Source organism: Oncorhynchus clarkii, chromosome 11 (assembly GCF_045791955.1).
Source record: "Oncorhynchus clarkii lewisi isolate Uvic-CL-2024 chromosome 11, UVic_Ocla_1.0, whole genome shotgun sequence".
Classification (NCBI taxonomy): Eukaryota; Metazoa; Chordata; class Actinopteri; order Salmoniformes; family Salmonidae; genus Oncorhynchus; species Oncorhynchus clarkii.
In genome coordinates, this window is record NC_092157.1 from 15174831 (window position 1) to 15195414 (window position 20584).

General features: G+C 49.2%; 1 protein-coding gene across 2 annotated transcripts in view; it reads right to left on the reverse strand.

Annotated features, from left to right (window-relative positions):
- Window positions 1-20584, reverse strand: part of LOC139420248 (YTH domain-containing family protein 3-like) — a 21209-nt gene continuing 625 nt past the window's right edge. Inside the window, exons 2-6 of one of the 2 annotated variants that reach the window (XR_011635486.1) lie at window positions 20097-20121; window positions 19602-19681; window positions 16907-18607; window positions 1880-2729; window positions 1389-1702 (exon numbers count right to left, since the gene is read on the reverse strand). Coding sequence is in view for 1 of the 2 variants with exons in the window: in XM_071170119.1 (XP_071026220.1) it covers window positions 2706-2729; window positions 16907-18607; window positions 19602-19681; window positions 20097-20121 (1830 nt within the window). In the remaining variant the exon portion in view is untranslated. Of the gene's footprint in view, window positions 2730-16906; window positions 18608-19601; window positions 19682-20096; window positions 20122-20584 lie in introns of both variants that reach the window. The other variant, XM_071170119.1, reaches the window with a different exon arrangement.

Sequence of the window (20584 nt, forward strand, 5' to 3'; positions counted from 1 at the left end):
TTTCTGATCAATTTGATGTTATTTTAATGGACAAAAAAGGCTTTCTTTCAAAAACAAGGACATTTCTAAGTGACCCCAAACTTTTGAACAGTAATACACAGCACCAGTCAAAAGTTTGGACACACCTACTTATTCAAGGGTTTTTCTTTATTTTTACTATTTTCTACATTGTAGAATAATAGTGAAGACATCAAAACTATGAAATAACACAGATGGAATCAAGTAGTACCCAGAAAGGGTTAAACAAATGAAAATATATTTTATATTTGAGATACTTCAACCAGGACAATGACCCAAAGAGGGTGCTAGTGAAGACATCAGAACTAGCATCAAGTAGCAACCAAAAACAACTCGAATGAACTTATCCTCTGCAGCAGAGGTAACTCTGGTAACAGCAGAGGTAACTCTGTGGTGGTGCTCATGAGAGCCAGTTTCGTCAAAGCGCTTGATGGTTTTTCAATTGACTGATGTGTTAAAGTAATGAGGGACTGTCATTTCTCTTTGCTTATTTGAGCTGTTCCTGCCATAATATGGACTTGGTCTTTTACCAAATAGGGCTATCTTCTGTATACCTCCGCTACCTTGTCACATCACAACTGATTGGCTCAAACTCATTAAAGGAAAGACATTCCACAAATTAACGAGGCACACCTGATAATTGAAATGCATTCTAGGTGACAAAGGATGGCTACATTGAAGAATCTCAAATATATTTTGATTTGTTTAACACTTTCTGCTTACTACATGATTCCATATGTGATATTTCATAGTTTTGATGTCTTCACTATTATTCTACAATGTAGAAAATAGTAAAAATAAAGAAAAACCCTTGAATGACTAGGTGTGTCCAAACTTTTGACTGGTACTGTACATATTCAAACAATGATACAGTACATATACATTATTTTCATTGTTGGACATAAATCACCAGGAAATCAGCTAAAAGTTATTTTAATTTAGGAAATATGTTCCCAAGTATTCCCACGCATAATAGAGACGTGAATGTATAGAAATGTAAGCAAGGTTTAAAATGATTATGTTTAAGTCAAATATTAAATCTGTTTGGGCTTCTTGCCATCAATTTGCAGTCTACAAATTATTTGTAATTATGTTCCAGCCCACCAACCATCTGCTCAAAAAAAGAATTGTCCCGCGGTTGAATCTAGCTGATGATCCCTGCCCTACAGTATCAATCTGGATGGAGGAGTGGAGGAAGCCATGCTAGAGTGTTGGGGCACAGCCTGTGATGTGTCTTGGTGTCAGTAAAAAATCTGTAATATTAGGATCATCCAAGTGCAGAAACAGAAAATGGATGACAGGGTTATTGCTCACACATCGATACAATCACATACACACAACAGACCGCAAGAAGACACATCGCAGAAGAGTTTGTTATGCTAAACATGGGTAATGTTTATTTTTCGCTAGTGAATCACCTTGAGGAGAAACGCTCACTTCCTTGGTGATGTTCAGCTTTTGGGATACCCCTCTGTAACCAAGTAGCAATCGGCAGTAGGCAAAAATCACTCCTAACCACTGATCCAGGACCAGATATATTTTCATCCCCCTAATGGTTTAGGTTAGGAGATGGGGTAGAGCATCTGGTCCCAGATCTGTGGTTAACAGTACCTTATACCTGGACCCAGGAACACCAGGGAGGGTCATCCCAAAAGCATTACAGAGTTCTTCAGAGACAGAGAGCCTGAAGCCTGTTCAGTCAGGTGAAACGTTGCACAACACTGCTGATAGAAACGTAATGTTTAAAGCTAAAACAATTTCCTGTTCTCATCTACATGACAGAGAATCATATCTATTGGACACATTTTCTATCTGAATGTTGTGTAACATTGCAACCTCCTGAACAGGCCCCAGCTTTAGCCTGAAGATACTGACAGCTACCAAGGCAACCGTTACCGTGGAGCAGATTTCTCCTCAGACAAATGGACTTCAGAATGACATAATAATCACGAGAGAAAAAACGAACATGTGCATTAACTGGCATTCACCCAGCCCAGCTCACTACATCATCCACCTCATCTTTTGGTACATAGAAAAAGATGCAGAAACAAAGGGGCAGGAGTAAGAGGGGTCCATCTAATGATTGGCATGATTATGGCCGTTTCCTGTCGTTCCCCTCACCTGTCAATCAATCACAAGCTGAGTGTAGATTCAAGTAAAATATTTAGTTATACATGTTATATGTTTGAATCTCTTCTGAAGGCGCTAACGCTCATCGAGGGGGAGGGGAGAACACATTTTCTTCCCCAATATTTTGGAGGCATTAAAAAAAACGAAACAAAAAACTACAAGTCTGGTAAAATCCTCAGAAAAACTAACTACACTGGTTAGTCAGTTATTAGAAACAGAAGTCCAGAAAGAGAGATATAAGTGAGATATAAGAGTTATTAGAGAGTAAAGGGTATTGGTAGAGGCTGCTTTAGGTGGACTGAAAGTGCTTAAAGAGAGACTTTAAAGTGAGTAATGTTCTTTATTTTTCTTCAGAGACAGGAACACTGGGGTAGATTGATGCACCAGAGAACTGATACAGGTGAGTCCATCGTCGTGTTCACATCGTGAGATATGGCCTCTTTGTTGTTGTCTTCAGCAGAAAAGATGGCAGGACCCTTTCTTCTGCGTAGTTAGGCTAATTATTTAAGGTCATACGTCGTTAGTGTTGTACCTCTAGCAAGGAGTTCTCTCTAAAGTTACTGTTGATTTCTATTCCGCTCCTGGGGAGAGGGAGAGAGGGGGGGGGACAAAATTAGAGGATATTTAAGTGGGAGAAAAAAACACATGGAATGCTGTTACAAAACATACTCAGGGAAATGTATTTTTTTGACTCAATCTCTTGTTCTCCGTTCATGTGATGAAAGCTCTGTGATAGGATTTGGCCCTTGGATGTAAGCTAACGGAAGAAATGGGTGCTTCGCTTCAAAATTTGTCACACAGTGGTGTCTACTGAAGATTTCCACAGAGTTGAGTTTTTGCATGTGGAACCCAAAACCTACTTTATTTCATCCTTATTAACACCAGCTGAAATCTCCCCCCCCCCATCTCTACCTCCTCCTCCCGTCAAACGACCATCTCTAAACCCTCCTCCCCTCAAACGACCATCTCTAACCCCTCCTCCCCTCAAACGACAAGCTCTACCCCCTTCTCCCCTCAAATGACCATCTCTACCCCCTCCTCCCCTCACCAACTCAAACCCCCATCTCTACCCCCTCCTCCCCTCAAACCACCAACTCAAACCCCCATCTCTACCCCCTCCCCTCAAACCACCATCTCTACCCCCTCCTCCCCTCAAACCCTCATCTCCACCCCCTCCTCCCCTCCCCTCACCAACTCAAACCCCCATCTCTACCCCCTCCTCCCCTCAAACCCCCATCTCTACCCCCTCCTCCCCTCAAACCCCCATCTCTACCCCCTCCTCCCCTCAAACCCCCATCTCTACCCCCTCCTCCCCTCAAACCCCCATCTCTACCCCCTCCTCCCCTCAAACCCCCATCTCTACCCCCTCCTCCCCTCAAACCCCCATCTCTACCCCCTCCTCCCCTCAAACCCCCATCTCTACCCCCTCCTCCCCTCAAACCCCCATCTCTACCCCCTCCTCCCCTCAAACCCCCATCTCTACCCCCTCCTCCCCTCAAACCCCCATCTCTACCCCTCCTCCCCTCAGCCCCTCATCTACAGTGCATTCTGAATGTATTCAGACCCCTAGACTTTTTCAATATTTTGTTAAGTTACAGCCGTATTCTAAAATTGATTAAATTGTTTTTTTCCCCCTCATCAATCTGCACACAATACCCCATAATGACAAAGCAAAAACAGGTTTATAAATGTATCTTTAAAAAAAAAAAAAATGTATACTGAAATATCAAATTTACACAAGTATTCAGACCCTTAACTCAGTACCTTGTTGAAGCACCTTTAGCAGCGATTACAGTATTGAGTCTTCTTGGGTATGAAGCTACAAGCTTGGCACACCTGTATTTGGGGAGTTTCTCCCATTCTTCTCTGCAGATCCTCTCAAGCTCTGTCAGGTTGGATGGAGAGCGTCGCTGCACCGATATTTTCAAGTCTCTCCAGAGATGTTCAATCGGGTTCATGTTGTCCCGAAGCCACTCCTGCATTGTCTTGGCTGTGTGCTTAGGGTCGTTGTCCTGTTAGAAGGTGAAGCTTCGCCCCAGTCTAAGGTCCTGAGCGCTCTGGAGCAGATTTTCATCAAAGATCTCTGTGTACTGTGCTCTGTTCATCTTTCCCTCGGTCCTGACTAGTCTCCCAGTCCCTGCCACTGAAAAACATCCACAGCATGATGCTGCCACCACCATGCTTCACTGTAGGGATGGTGCCAGGTTTCCTCCAGAAGTGACGAATGGCATTCAGGCCAAATATTTCAATCTTGGTTTCATCAGACTAGAGAATCTTGTTTCTCATGATCCGAGAGTCCATTAGGTGCCTTCTGGCAAATTGCAAGCGTGCTGTCATGTGCCTTTTACCGAGGAGTGGTTCCCGTCTGGCCACTCTACCATAAATTGGTGGAGTGCTACAGAGATGGTTGTCCTTCTGAAAGGTTCTCCCATCTCCACAGAGGTCCTCTGGAGCTCTGTCAGAGTGACCATTGTGTTTTTGATCACCTCCCTGACCAAGCCCTCCCCCTTGATTGCTCAATTTGGCCAGACAGCCAGCTCTAGGAAGAATCTTCATGGTTCCAAACCTCTTCCATTTAAGAATGATGGAGGCCACAGTGTTCTTGGGGACTTTCAATACTGCATAAATGTTTTGGTATCCTTCTCCAGATCTGTGCCTCGACACAATCCTGTCTCAGAGCTCTACGGACAATTCCTTCCGTTTTTTCTCTGACATTCACTGCCAACTGTGGAACCTCATATAGACAGGTTTACCACAGGTGGACTTCTTTCAAGTTGTAGAAACATCTCAAGGATGATCAATGGAAACAGGATGCACCTGAAATCAATTTCGAGTCTCATAGCAAAGCGTCCGAATATGATTGTTTAAAAAAAATATATATACATTTGCAAAAATTCCAAAAAACAGTTTTCCCTTTGTTATTATGGGGTATTGAGTGTAGATTGATGAGGAACAAACATTAATTTAATCCATTTTAGAATAAGGCTGTAACGTAGCAAAAAAGTGAATGGGTCTGAATACTTTCCGGATGCACTGTATGCCCCCTCATCCCCTCCAATCCCCAAAGAATCCAATGCCCACCCTGACTATTTATATTGACCCCCCCCTCTTTGTTTTAATACTGCTGCTACTCGCTGTTTATTATCTATGCATTGTCACTTTACAAATAACCTCAACAAACCTGTACATTCCCTCGGTACTGGTACCCCCGTATATAGCCTTGTTATTGTTATGGAAGTTTTGTGTTACTTTTTGATTTTATAATTTTTTTAAAACTTTAGTTTATTTAGTAAATATTTTTATGACTCTATTTCTTGAACTGCTTTGTTGGTTAAGGGTTTGTAAGACAATTTTTCTCCATCTCTGCCGCTCCTCCTCCCCTCCTATCCCCATCTCTGCCCCCTCCTCCCCTCCTATCCCCATCTCTGCCCCTCCTATCCCCATCTCTGCCCCCTCCTCCTCCCCTCCTATTCCCTCCTCCTCCCCTCCTATCCCCATCTCTGCCCCCTCCTCCTCCCCTCCTATCCCCATCTCTGCCCCCTCCTATTCCCTCCTCCTCCCCTCCTATCCCCATCTCTGCCCCCTCCTCCTCCCCTCCTATCCCCATCTCTGCCCCCTCCTCCTCCCCTCCTATTCCCTCCTCCTCCCCTCCTATCCCCATCTCTGCCCCCTCCTATCCCCATCTCTGCCCCCTCCTCCTCCCCTCCTATTCCCTCCTCCTCCCCTCCTATCCCCATCTCTGCCCCCTCCTCCTCCCCTCCCCATCTCTGCCCCCTCCTCCTATCCCCATCTCTGCCTCCTCCTCGTATCCCCATCTCTGTCCCCTCCTCCCCCTCCTCCTATCCCCATCTCTGCCCCCTCCTATCCCCATCTCTGACCCCTCCTCCTCCCCTCCTATCCCCATCTCTGACCCCTCCTCCTCCCCTTCCAATGTCCATCTCTGCCCCCTCCTCCAATCCCCATCTCTGCCCCCTCCTCCTATCCCCATCTCTGCCTCCTCCTCCCCTCCTATCCCCATCTCTGCCCCCTCCTCCCCTCCTATCCCCATCTCTGCCCCTCCTATCCCCATCTCTGCCCCCTCCTCCTCCCCTCCTATTCCCTCCTCCTCCCCTCCTATCCCCATCTCTGCCCCCTCCTCCTCCCCTCCTATCCCCATCTCTGCCCCCTCCTATTCCCTCCTCCTCCCCTCCTATCCCCATCTCTGCCCCCTCCTCCTCCCCTCCTATCCCCATCTCTGCCCCCTCCTCCTCCCCTCTTATTCCCTCCTCCTCCCCTCCTATCCCCATCTCTGCCCCCTCCTCCTCCCCTCCTATCCCCATCTCTGCCCCCTCCTCCTATCCCCATCTCTGCCTCCTCCTCGTATCCCCATCTCTGCCCCCTCCTCCTCCCCTCCTATCCCCATCTCTGCCCCCTCCTCCTCCCCTCCTATTCCCTCCTCCTCCCCTCCTATCCCCATCTCTGCCCCCTCCTCCTCCCCTCCTATCCCCATCTCTGCCCCCTCCTCCTCCCCTCCTATTCCCTCCTCCTCCCCTCCTATCCCCATCTCTGCCCCCTCCTCCTCCCCTCCTATCCCCATCTCTGTCCCCTCCTCCCCCTCCTCCTATCCCCATCTCTGCCCCCTCCTATCCCCATCTCTGACCCCTCCTCCTCCCCTCCTATCCCCATCTCTGACCCCTCCTCCTCCCCTTCCAATGTCCATCTCTGCCCCCTCCTCCAATCCCCATCTCTGCCCCCTCCTCCTATCCCCATCTCTGCCTCCTCCTCCCCTCCTATCCCCATCTCTGCCCCCTCCTCCCCTCCTATCCCCATCTCTGCCCCTCCTATCCCCATCTCTGCCCCCTCCTCCTCCCCTCCTATTCCCTCCTCCTCCCCTCCTATCCCCATCTCTGCCCCCTCCTCCTCCCCTCCTATCCCCATCTCTGCCCCCTCCTATTCCCTCCTCCTCCCCTCCTATCCCCATCTCTGCCCCCTCCTCCTCCCCTCCTATCCCCATCTCTGCCCCCTCCTCCTCCCCTCTTATTCCCTCCTCCTCCCCTCCTATCCCCATCTCTGCCCCCTCCTCCTCCCCTCCTATCCCCATCTCTGCCCCCTCCTCCTATCCCCATCTCTGCCTCCTCCTCGTATCCCCATCTCTGCCCCCTCCTCCTCCCCTCCTATCCCCATCTCTGCCCCCTCCTCCTCCCCTCCTATTCCCTCCTCCTCCCCTCCTATCCCCATCTCTGCCCCCTCCTCCTCCCCTCCTATCCCCATCTCTGCCCCCTCCTCCTCCCCTCCTATCCCTCCTCCTCCCCTCCTATCCCCATCTCTGCCCCCTCCTCCTCCCCATCTCTGTCCCCTCCTCCCCCTCCTCCTATCCCCATCTCTGCCCCCTCCTATCCCCATCTCTGACCCCTCCTCCTCCCCTCCTATCCCCATCTCTGACCCCTCCTCCTCCCCTTCCAATGTCCATCTCTGCCCCCTCCTCCAATCCCCATCTCTGCCCCCTCCTCCTATCCCCATCTCTGCCTCCTCCTCCCCTCCTATCCCCATCTCTGCCCCCTCCTCCCCTCCTATCCCCATCTCTACCCCTCCTATCCCCATCTCTGCCCCCTCCTCCTCCCCTCCTATTCCCTCCTCCTCCCCTCCTATCCCCATCTCTGCCCCCTCCTCCTCCCCTCCTATCCCCATCTCTGCCCCCTCCTATTCCCTCCTCCTCCCCTCCTATCCCCATCTCTGCCCCCTCCTCCTCCCCTCCTATCCCCATCTCTGCCCCCTCCTCCTCCCCTCCTATTCCCTCCTCCTCCCCTCCTATCCCCATCTCTGCCCCCTCCTCCTCCCCTCCTATCCCCATCTCTGCCCCCTCCTATCCCCATCTCTGCCCCCTCCTCCTCCCCTCCTATTCCCTCCTCCTCCCCTCCTATCCCCATCTCTGCCCCCTCCTCCTCCCCATCTCTGCCCCCTCCTCCTCCCCTCCTATTCCCTCCTCCTCCCCTCCTATCCCCATCTCTGCCCCCTCCTCCTCCCCTCCTATCCCCATCTCTGTCCCCTCCTCCCCCTCCTCCTATCCCCATCTCTGCCCCCTCCTATCCCCATCTCTGCCCCCTCCTCCTCCCCTCCTATCCCCATCTCTGCCCCCTCCTCCTCCCCTTCCAATGTCCATCTCTGCCCCCTCCTCCTATCCCCATCTCTGCCTCCTCCTCCTATCCCCATCTCTGCCTCCTCCTCCTATCCCCATCTCTGCCTCCTCCTCCTATCCCCATCTCTGCCTCCTCCTCCTATCCCCATCTCTGCCTCCTCCTCCTATCCCCATCTCTGCCTCCTCCTCCTATCCCCATCTCTGCCTCCTCCTCCTATGTCCATCTCTGCCCCCTCCTCCTTTGCCCATCTCTGCCTCCTCCTCCTATCCCCATCTCTGCCTCCTCCTCCTATCCCCATCTCTGCCCCCTCCTCCTATCCCCATCTCTGCCCCCTCATCCTATCCCCATCTCTGCCCCCTCCTCCTATCCCCATCTCTGCCCCCTCATCCTATCCCCATCTCTGCCCCCTCCTCCTATCCCCATCTCTGCCCCCTCCTCCTATCCCCATCTCTGCCCCCTCCTCCATCTCTAGCCCCTCCTCCCCCCTTCCAATGTCCATCTCTGCCCCCTCCTCCCAATCTCCATCTCTACCCCCTCCTCCCCTCCTCCAATCCCCATCTCTGCCCCCTCCTCCCCAACTTCCAATCCCAATCTCTGCCCTTCCAATCCCCATCTCTGCCCTTCCTTCCCCTCCAATCCCCATCTCTGCCCTCTCCTCCCCCAATTCCCATCTCCATCTCTGCCCCTCCTCCCCCCCAATTCCCATCTCTGCCCCTCCTCCCCCCCAATTCCCATCTCCATCTCTGCCCCCTCCTTCCAATCTCCATCTCTGCCCCCTCCTTCCAATCTCCATCCCGGCCCCCTCCTCCTCCCCTCCAATCTCCATCTCTGCCCCCTCCTTCCAATCTCTATCCTGGCCCCCTCCAATCTCCATCTCTGCCCCTCCTCCTCCCCTCCAATCTCCATCTCTGCCCCTCCTTCCTCTCCAATTCCCATCCCTGCCCCTCCTCCCCACTTCCAATCTCCATCTCTGCCCCCTCTTTCCAATCTCCATCCCGGCCCCCTCCAGCCTCCCCTCCAATCTCCATCTCTGCCCCCTCCTTCCAATCTCCATCCTGGGCCCCTCCAATCTCCATCTCTGCCCCCTCCTCCTCCCCTCCAATCTCCATCTCTGCCCCTCCTTCCTCTCCAATTCCAAACCCCATCTCTGCCCCCTCCTCCCCCCCTTCCAATCTCCATCTCTACCCGCCTCCTCCCCCCTTCCAATGTCCATCTCTGCCCCCTCCTCCCCCCTTCCAATGTCCATCTCTGCCCCCTCCTCCCCCCTTCCAATGTCCATCTCTGCCCCCTCCTCCCCCCTTCCAATCTCCATCTCTACCCCCCTCCTCCCCCCTTCCAATGTCCATCTCTACCCCCCTCCTCCCCCCTTCCAATGTCCATCTCTGCCCCCTCCTCCCCCCTTCCAATGTCCATCTCTGCCCCCTCCTCCCCCCTTCCAATGTCCATCTCTGCCCCCTCCTCCCCCCTTCCAATCTCCATCTCTACCCCCTCCTCCCCTCCAATCCCCATCCTTGCCCCCCCTTCCAATCTCCAACTCCACCGCCTCCAATCCCCATCTCCACCCCCTCCAATCCCCATCTCTACCACCTCCTCCCCAACTTCCAATCCCCATCTCTGCCCTTCCAATCCCCATCTCTGCCCTTCCTTCCCCTCTAATCCCCATCTCTGCCCCTCCTCCCCCCCAATTCCCATCTCCATCTCTGCCCCTCCTCCCCCCCAATTCCCATCTCCATCTCTGCCCCTCCTCCCCCCCAATTCCCATCTCCATCTCTGCCCCTCCTCCCCCCCAATTCCCATCTCCATCTCTGCCCCTCCCCCCCCCAATTCCCATCTCCATCCCGGCCCCCTCCTCCTCCCATCCAATCTCCATCTCTGCCCCCTCCTCCCCTCCAATCTCTTTCTCTACCCCCTCCAATGTCCATCTCTGCCCCTCCCCCCTCCCAATCTCCATCTGTATCCCTCCCCCCTCCCCAATCCCCATCTCTACCATCTCCAATCTCCATCTGTACCCCCCCTCCCTTCCTCCCCCCTCTCTCCATACACCAGAAGGTCTGTCTGGTTGTAGTCATTTTTATGAGCAGGCAGGAAGGCTAATAAATCATGGCACAGTTAATCACTATGATGAAGAGGGGGAGATGGAGGAAAGAGATGAGGAGAAAGAAAGAGAGAGAGATAGGAGAGAGAAATAGAAAGAAAGAGGGAGTAGGAGAGGGAGAAAGAAAGAGGGAGAAAGAGGGAGAAAGAGAGGATAGATAGAGAGATAGAGAGAGAGAGTAGAAGAGCGAGAGGGATAGATAGAGAGATAATAGAGAGCGAAAGAGAGGGGGATATATATACACACAGTTGAAGTCGGGAGTTTACATACACCTTAGCCAAATACATTTAAACTCAGTTTTTCACATTTCCTGACATTTAATCCTAGTAAAAATTCCCTGTCTTAGGTCAGTTAGGCTCCCCCACTTTATTTTAAGAATGTGAAATGTCAGAACAATAGTAGAGAGAATTCATCACATTCCCCGCAGGTCAGAAGTTTACATACACTCAATTAGTATTTGGTAGCATTGCCTTTAAAGTGGGTCAAACAGTTCAGGTAGCCTTCCACAAGCTTCCCACAATAAGTTCCTCCTGACAGAGCTGGTGTAAATGAGACAGGTTTGTGGGCCTCATTGCTCACACACGCCTTTTCAGTTCTGCCAACATATTTTCAATGGGATTGAGGTCAGGGATTTATGATGACCACTCCAATACCTTGACTTTGTTGTCCTTAAGCCATTTTGCCATAACTTTGGAAATATGCTTGGGACCATTGTCCATTTGGAAGACCCATTTGTGACCAAGCTTTAACTTTCTGACTGATGTCTTGAGATCTTGCTTCAATATATCCACATAATTTTCCCTCCTCATGATGCCATCTATTTTGTGAAGTGCACCAGTCCCTCCTGCAGCAAAGCACCCCCACAATACGATGCTGCCACCCCCGTGCTTCACGGTTGGGATGGCGTTCTTCAGCTTGCAAGCCTCCCCCTTTTCCTCCAAACATAACGATGGTCATTATGGCCAAACAGTTCTATTTTGGTTTCATCAGACCAGAGGACATTTCTCCAAAAAGTACAATCTTTGTCCCCATGTGCAATTGCAAACCGTAGTCTGGCTTTTTTATGGCGGTTTTGGAGCAGTGGCTTCTTCCTGGCTGAGCGGCCTTTCAGGTTATGTCGATATAGGACTCGTTTTACTGTGGATATAGATACTTTTGTACCTGTTTCCTCCAGAATCTTCACAAGGTCCTTTGCTGTTGTTCTGGGATTGATTTGCACTTTTCACACCAAAGTACGTTCATCTCTAGGAGACAGAACGCGTCTCCTTCCTGAGCGGTATGACGGCTGCGTGATCCCATGGTGTTTATACTTGCGTACTATTGTTTGTACAGATGAACGTGGTACCTTCAGGCATTTGGAAATTGATCCCAAGGATGAACCAGACTTGTGGAGGTCTACAATGTTTTTCTGAGGTCTTGGTTGATTTTCCCATGATGTCAAGCAAAGAGGCACTGAGTTTGAAGGTAGGCTTTGAAATACATCCACGGGTAAACCTCCAATTGACTCAAATTATGTCAATTAGCCTATCAGAAGCTTCTAAAGCCATGACATAATTTTCTGGAATTTTCCAAGCTGTTTAAAGGCACAGTCAACTTAGTGTATGTAAACTTCTGACCTACTGGAATTGTGATACAGTGAATTATAAGTGAAATAATCTGTCTGTAAACAATTGATGGAAATATTACTTGTGTCATGCACAAAGTAGATGTCCTAACCAACTTGCCAAAACAATAGTTTGTTAACAAGAAATGTGTGGAGTGGTTGAAAAACGAGTTTTAATGACTCCACCCTAAGTGTATGTAAACTTCCGACTTCAACTGTATATATATATATATACATAAATAAAAGAGAGCGAGATCAGAAGGAGGACTGGATGGTTGTGCTCTATTAACTCTTTAAAACCATGAGAAAAGCAGGTCTGTCAGTTTACTCCCCAACTGTTCATTTATTGACATACACAAATACAGGCCTGGCTGCACAGTGCATTCTAATACTCACACACACAACAACACACACATCACTTCCAAAATTCGCTGTCAAGCAAAGTTTGTACACAAAGTTGTGCTTATCCAAGCTATAAAAACACAGTAAAACTCAAAACAATGTACGGACTTGACAAACTTCAGGGCTTTATATAGACTAATTCTCCCATTTCCCAGGGAAAACAGTGGTCCCTTTGAGGGAAGGAAGGTGTCAGTGTCAGTGGACACAGCAAGGGAACGCCCCAGTGAGACCTGGGCCTCCAGAGTAACTCTATCCCCAGTAGGGATACTCTGTCTGGTGCTGGGGCTGAAGCCTGACCTGGCCTGGGTGGCTGGGGAAACAAAGACCTCCTCAGTGTGTCTGTGCCCACAGAGACCATCCTTTATTCACTCACCTGAGGCTACCACATCCACCCACGCATATCCACCCACTCACATCCACCCACGCACATCCACCCACGCACGCACATCCACCCACTCCCATCCACCCACGCACGCACATCCACCCACATCCACCCACACATATCCACCCACTCACGCACATCCACCCACCCACCCACGCACATCCACCCACGCACATCCACCCACGCACGCACGCACATCCACCCACCTACGCACATCCACCCACCTACGCACATCCACCCACGCACACACATCCACCCACTCACACACATCCACCCACTCACAACCACCCACTCACATCCACCCACTCACATCCACCCACTCACATCCACCCACATCCACCCACATCCACTCACATCCACCCACTCACATCCACCCACTCACATCCACCCACTCACATCCACCCACCTACTGAAGGGTTTATTATGACGTGTATTATTTGTTATTACTCTTCTATTATTTCTCTATTTTCTTTCTCTCTGCATTGCTGGGAAGGGCCCGTAGGTAAGCATCATTGTTAGTCTACACCTGTTGTTTACGAAGCATGTGACAAATCAAAATTCATTTGACTGACATATTGCCACATTGACACACACATGACCTTGACAAACACACCTCTGCAAATATTCCAATCCACTTATCTATACTGAACAAAAATATAAACGCAACATGTAAAGTGTTGATCCCATGCTTCATGAGCTGAAATTAAAAGATCCCAGTAATGTTCCATCTGCACAAAATGCTTGTTTCTCTCAAATTTGTTTACATCCCTGTTAGAAAGCATTTCTCCTTTGCCAAGATAATCCATCCACCTGACAGGTGTAGCATATCAAGAAGCTGATTCAACAGCATGATCATGACAGGGTTGCACCTTGTGCTGGGGACAATAAAAGGCCACTCTAAAATGAGCAGTTTTTTCACAACGCCAGTTTTGAGGGAGCATGCAATTGGCATGCTGACTGCAGGAATGTCCACCAGTGTTGTTGCCAAAGAATCTAATGTTAATTTCTCTACCATAAGCCGCCACGAACGTCATTTTAGAGAATTTGGCAATACATCCAAAAGGCCTCACAACAGCAGACCACGTGTAACCACGCCAGCCCAGGACTTCCACTTCCAGCTTCTTCACCTTGATGGTCTGAGACCAGCCACCCAGACAGCTGATGAAACGGAGGAGTATTTATGTCTGTAGTAAAGCCCTTTTGTGGGGAAAAACTCATTCTGATTGGCTAGACCTGGCTCCCAAGTGTGTGGGCCTATGCCTTCCCAGGCCCACCCATGGCTAAGTCCCCTTCCCATGTGAAATCCATAGATTAGGGCCAAATTTTGTTCAGTATCGGTCTATATCCTCAATCCTGTATACAACCTCAGTCTCCACAGTTAGCTTCTGCTTAGCATCAACCCTCTGTCTGGGACAACATACTGCAGACCGCTCCACCTTACAGCCCTCAGAGTGAGAGAAGAGAGGCCTAACAATGGAGGTCAATTAACCTTGTCAGGCTGGGGAGGGTGAGGGAGGGAGGGAGGAGGATGGGTTCTGTCAGGTCCTGGGCTGTCATGTAGAGGGGTCAGGGCTACAAAAGCAGCGCCAGCCGCTTGCCCCACGCTAGGCTACACAACGCTACCTTGGCTTCAGTCAAAACACATTTCCTACTGACAGGTTGTTTTCAGTGCTCCTGAAAACATGGACTTGAAATATTTATGAGTGTTACCCGGTAAATATTAACAAGGTCAGGAACCAAGAGTCAGTACACCAGCATCAATATAGAGGGAGGGAGCCAGAGAGGGAGAAGGACAGAGGGAAGGAGAGATATATAGATGGGGGAGATAAAGGGAGAAGGAGAGCAAGGGGGAGGGAAATGGAGAGACGGACAGAGTAGGAAGAAGAAAAATAAAAGGTTGTGTGTGTGTGGGGGGGGGGGGGGGGTTCTTAACGGTCCAATCCTGCCATTTTTATCTCAATATCAAATCATTTCTGGGTAACAATGAAATACCTTAATGTGATTGTTTTCAAAAAGAAACAAAAATATATTCTTTGCAAGGAGTAATTTCTAAAGCAAGAATTGTGCCAGGACTATCTGGGAGTGGTCTGAGTGGGGAGGGGAAAACAGAAAACTGGCTGTTATTGGCCGAGAGGTTTGGAACTCCTTATTGGTCTGTTAACTAATTTACCATCTGGTGATGTCCTCAGGCAGACCAAAACTCCATCCCACCAAAACAGGCTGAAATTTCAGGTGGTCTTGTCAAACAGCTCTTACACTAAAAAGGCATTATCATCATTTTCACAATTTCACAGTATTATTCCAACCTCAGTGTAGAAATATACATAAAACACAGGGAAATCACATTTTGACTGCACTGGGCCTTTAATATAATGAGATTAGAATATGTATTTTTAATTAAGAATGTGTTTCCTAGATTTCCTAGCTGGTCCATCCTATAACAATGATAATAATTAGCTGGGTGCTTATATTTGTCTTATTTCACACATGTACAAGTGTGTATTATACTCATGTGTGAATGGGAATTGTCTCAGTTCTCTGCCTTCAATAGGTTGTATGTATATTATTGCTCAAAGTGTGTCTGCTTGCGCAAGTAAGAACCAGTGAATAATGTAATTGTTTCCCAAAACATTGTGGAATAACCCTGAAATATAAACAATGTTAAAACGGAACCCATAGAAACCCAGTGATATACATTAGGCATATAGGTTGGGGCTGTACAGCTAATGAAGCAAGAGGAGCCCGTCTCTGCCAGAGGCCTGGTGTTCAAAGGTAGATCAGAGCAACTTCTGCCTTTGTCTGAGAGGAGGTATGTGAGGAATGCGGCCAATTTCAGGAAACCCCTGCGTGTCCCACTCTCCAGTTCCGTGGGCGAATCATCACTCTCATAGAAGCACATAGTCACACAAAATGGCTGCCAGATCAGATAGTGTTTCCTGGTTGGACCAATGCAGAGATGGTCAGGCCTGAGGGATGAGCTGCTAATTCAACACATCAACCTACCTCACCACCTTAGAGTAATGGCACTGGTAGAACCCACCACCTTGGACTAATGTAATGACACTGGTAGAACCCTCCACCTTGGACTAATGTAATGACACTGGTAGAACCCTCCACCTTGGACTTATGACACTGGTAGAACCCTCCACCTTGGACTAATGACACTGGTAGAACCCTCCACCTTGGACTAATGACACTGGTAGAACCCTCCACCTTGGACTAATGACACTGGTAGAACCCTCCACCTTGGACTAGTGACACTGGTAGAACCCTCCACCTTGGACTAGTGACACTGGTAGAACCCTCCACCTTGGACTAGTGACACTGGTAGAACCCACCACCTTGGACTAGTGACACTGGTAGAACCCACCACCTTGGACTAATGAAACTGGTAGAACCCACCACCTTGAACTAGTGACACTGGTAGAACCCACCACCTTGGACTAATGACACTGGTAGAACCCACCACCTTGGACTAATGAAACTGGTAGAACCCACCACCTTGGACTAGTGACACTGGTAGAACCCACCACCTTGGACTAATGACACTGGTAGAACCCACCACCTTGGACTAATGAAACTGGTAGAACCCACCACCTTGGACTAATGACACTGGTAGAACCCACTACCTTGGACTAATGACACTGGTAGAACCCACCATCTTGGACTAATGACACTGGTAGAACCCACTACCTTGGACTAATGACACTGATAGAACCCACCATCTTGGACTAATGACACTGATAGTACCCACCATCTTGGACTAATGACACTGGTAGAACCCACTACCTTGGACTAATGACACTGATAGAACCCACCATCTTGGACTAATGACACTGGTAGAAATGGATTGTTCGAGTAGACAAGAAGCCTACGAACTAAGAGAGCCCAGATGATGACCGCTGTTGACCACTGACCAGTATTACACTGTATGACTGAGTGACTAGTGACCATCTCTCACACATACACACTCTGCTGCCAGCTGATACAATAGGGCTGTGTGTGTGTGTGTGTGTGTGTGTGTGTGTGGTTTTACTATCGTTGTGGGGACCAGAAGTCCTCACAAGGATCGTAAAACAAGGAAAATTGAGACAAGTGCGGCCACTTTGCCGGTCCCCACAAGGAAAAGGCTTTGTGTGTCAGCAGCACGGTTCTCTCACCCTCCGCAGGGCCTCTTCCTCCTCCTGGCGCTTCTCGTAATGTGCAAAGTCATCAAAGATTGAGGTGGTATGCTTGAAAGTGGCAATAATTTTAAGCACTTGCTTGGCCTTTTCCAGAGGCACCTCTTGAGTGTCCCTGGAGTTGGTGACGGGCTTGTTGTCATTGTTCTCCAGTCTGATGTGCCTCAGCTGGCTGTTGGGCACGTCCTTCACAAATGCCCACTTCACCTCAAACTTGCCCTTCCATTTGTCCTGAGACCAGACGCCTGCGTAGGCGTTGTAATCCACGGGCGAGCGCATCTCTGCCACGCCGCAGAAATGACCGCTGCCGTTGACGCTGAACAACAGGTAGAGGGGCCCCTTGGCCCCCAGCGAACGGTAGGCGCCGTCCAGGCGCTTGTTGCCGTGCTCGGTGCTGCACCAGATGGAGTACTTGATGGAGCGGTGGATGTCGTCCTCAGAGTAGCTCTTGATGATGAACACGCGGCCGTTCTTCAGGTTCCAGTCAAAGTCTTTGGGGTTGTAGTTGTTGAGGGCCCGCAGTTTCTCTAACACGGGGTGCACCTCCCCGGAGCAGGGAGAGGCACTGAGGGGGACCCCACCAACACCCATCCCAAAGCCTTCCGCTCCTCCTTGGTTGAAGGTGCCCCTGTTCCGGGGTGCCACCCAGCGGTTCTGGGGTGGGGGTTGGGGATGTTGGTGTTGATGCATAGGTTGAGGGGGGCCAGGCTGGGAGGAGAAGTTCTGGTGGGTGTGTTGGTGGTGGTGAGGGGGGCCTGGAGGCATCTGCTGGGGGTGTTGGGGAGACTGGAGGGACTGCAGCTGAAAGGGTTGGTGGTGCTGCTGGTGCTGATGTTGGTGCTGGTGTTGGTGCTGGTGGGGCAGAGGGCTCTGCAGCAGGGGCTGGGGCTGGCCCATCAGGGTCTGCTGCACCATGGTCTGAGGTTGCATCATGGCCTGAGCTAAGGGGGGCTTGTTGACGGAGCCCTTATCGTCCCAAGTGCCAATGTTCATGTTGTGCTTGATTGGCGGTGGGGGAATGGCAGGGGCTCCCATCCCCATGTTGGCTTTGGGCTTGACCTTGGGTTGGGGCTTGGCCGGCTTCCTGGCAATGGCTGCCCAGGACGTGGGTTTGGGGGCAGAGGAACTAACCAATGGAGGCATGTTATTGGCCGCCATGCTACTCATGCCCAACGTGCCCCCAAGGGGCGAGCCGACAGTCTTGGTGACGGCGGCGCCCATGTCCAGTTTTAACCCAGTCATGCCCTGCTCGATGCTGCTCAGTACCGGGACCTTACTGAGCTGGGCGTCACTGCTGAAGCCTGCCTGTCCATCAGCTATAGCCCTCCCCAGGGAACTAGGGGTGTAACCATAACTATTACTATAGGCATTGCTCTGTGTGGACTGGCCCTGAGAGACACTGGTGCCCCAGGTGGAATAGTCTGCGTTTCCAGGGAAGAAGTTGAAGCCGTGCTGGCTGAGGAAGGGAGGGGTGTTGCCCAGGGCACCCGGCTGGCTGAACACCCCGTCGGGGATAAAGTGGTGCTCGCCATTGCTCATCTGTCCATAGGTGGTCAGGTAGGGCATGGGGGGGTCCCCCGCAGTGGACCAGGGGGCCTCCCCCAGGGAGTAAGGGAAGCCGATGGAAGGAGCATAGTAGCTGGGTATGTAGGGGTCGGACATTGGTGGGTAGCTGTTATTCTGTAGATGGGGAGAACAGTGGTCAGTTAATGGATGACCTTAGTGATAGAAGCTAAGACTAACCTAATCTTGCCCATCTCTGCTCAAAAGCATAACTAATAAATAAATTAGCGTTTCTTCAAAGGAGCAAGACTGGCTTTCAGAGGAAAAAATGGATGCTAGCTCTATAAAATGTCTGTTTCCCTTAACAAGAAGTGAAGACAGCAACAGTGTTCAAATAATCTGTCAGTTGTTGTTGTAATAATTGTCTGAGTTTGTATAGATTCATTTCATAAGTAAATTGGCATGGCCAATGGTGGGTTTGTTCTTGGCTACATTTCACTAGAATTCTTCATTTCACTAGTCTTTTTAATCAACAATAATTTCCCTCACAGCTCATTTTTTAAATGGAAACGTTTATTTTTTAAAGAGCTGTGAGTTAGTTATCTATCAATGGCTTCTTAATTACATAGACTTACTATACAGTGTTTTCATTCAGAGGTAATACTCTATACACCAGCCATCCTCAATAGGCAGACAGCAGTCCATATCCAGACACAGAACAGGGTCAAAACAAAATAATAATTAAAAAATAACATTAAAATAATTTCAGGGTAACAAGTAAGTACCTTCCTATAATACATTTCCATTCAAATGGGCAAAAATTGCTAATTTAGCAAAAAACAATTTCTCAAGCAAGAATTTGGCTATGACTGTCTGGGAGGGGAAAACTAGCTGTTATTGGCAGAGAGGTTTGAAGCTCTCTTTGCTCACATGGGTCGTGAGATGGGGGTTGGTTACTATGCCGATAAATGACCCCTTTGCCACCTAGGAAATCTGTGTGACAGGACCTTCTCAAGTAGTATTTGAGTACCCCTGCTATACACCCTCATATGAAGCCTGACCCTGTATCATTATCAGACACAATTATGAGGGTCCATAGAGATCATAAGGCTAACCCTCTATACGCTATGAAATGTCAAGCTGATAGGCTAGAATTGGAATTCACACACACCTGATTTGTCTGGCTGCTTAGGTAAGGTTCAAAGTCTTCATCGTTTACTCCCTCCTTCTGATGCATTGATCCGTTTTGTACTGGAGAGGGAAAATGTTTTTCTTAGGTTATTCTTTAGATGTGATAGAACCATAAAGGTCCCTCAGCTAAATTCAACTATTGTGTTTTTACAGATCTACAAACCAATAATGAACAATTGATAAACTACTTATAAACCCCCTTACATTCCCATTAAGTACTTGGGGTATAAAAACATAGATGATAAAATCACCCAAGAATATGACAAGAACTGTGGTGTATGGTTATAGGGCTAAGTGAGTTAGTTTACCTACTTTTGGCTGATGACACCAGGTCACCAGGTCAAAACAAAGGTGGTTGAAGAGTAATCAGAGCAGTTATTTAATTACACTCTTTAGTTAGTACAGCAGTTAGTTTGACTGTCATCAAACTCCACAACAACCATGCCATCGTAGAAGAATAAGGTGACAAACATACCTTTATTTCCTTGTCCTTTGGGTCTCTGACATCAGAATGGATGAGTGCAAACGTGATAGGGAAGAGAGATTTATCAGATTGTGCATGGGCCTATTAGGGAACTGTTTGATAGGAAGAAGAGTGATGGTAGCAAACATGCGAGGTGAGCTAGGCCTAAGCTACTGAAATACATGCAATGATTCCATAACAGTGGCTGTATATCACGACATATTCAAGCGCATTCAGTCCTAGCCTACCGATCCAAGGCTTCCTTTGCATTATTTTCAAACGCACCTAACATCCAGTAAACGTGCCGCATAGACAAGTACAAAATACAGCAACCGGCTCAAGCTGGAGTTTGTTGCAGCCGGTACGCTACTTCAAGGTTCGGCCTACATAGCAGCTAGCTATCATATATCAAATACTTTTGTCTGTGTTATTTAGCATGACCACCGCTCTGAATGATAGCAGTTTGTTGCAGCCGGTACGCTACTTCAAGGTTCGGCCTA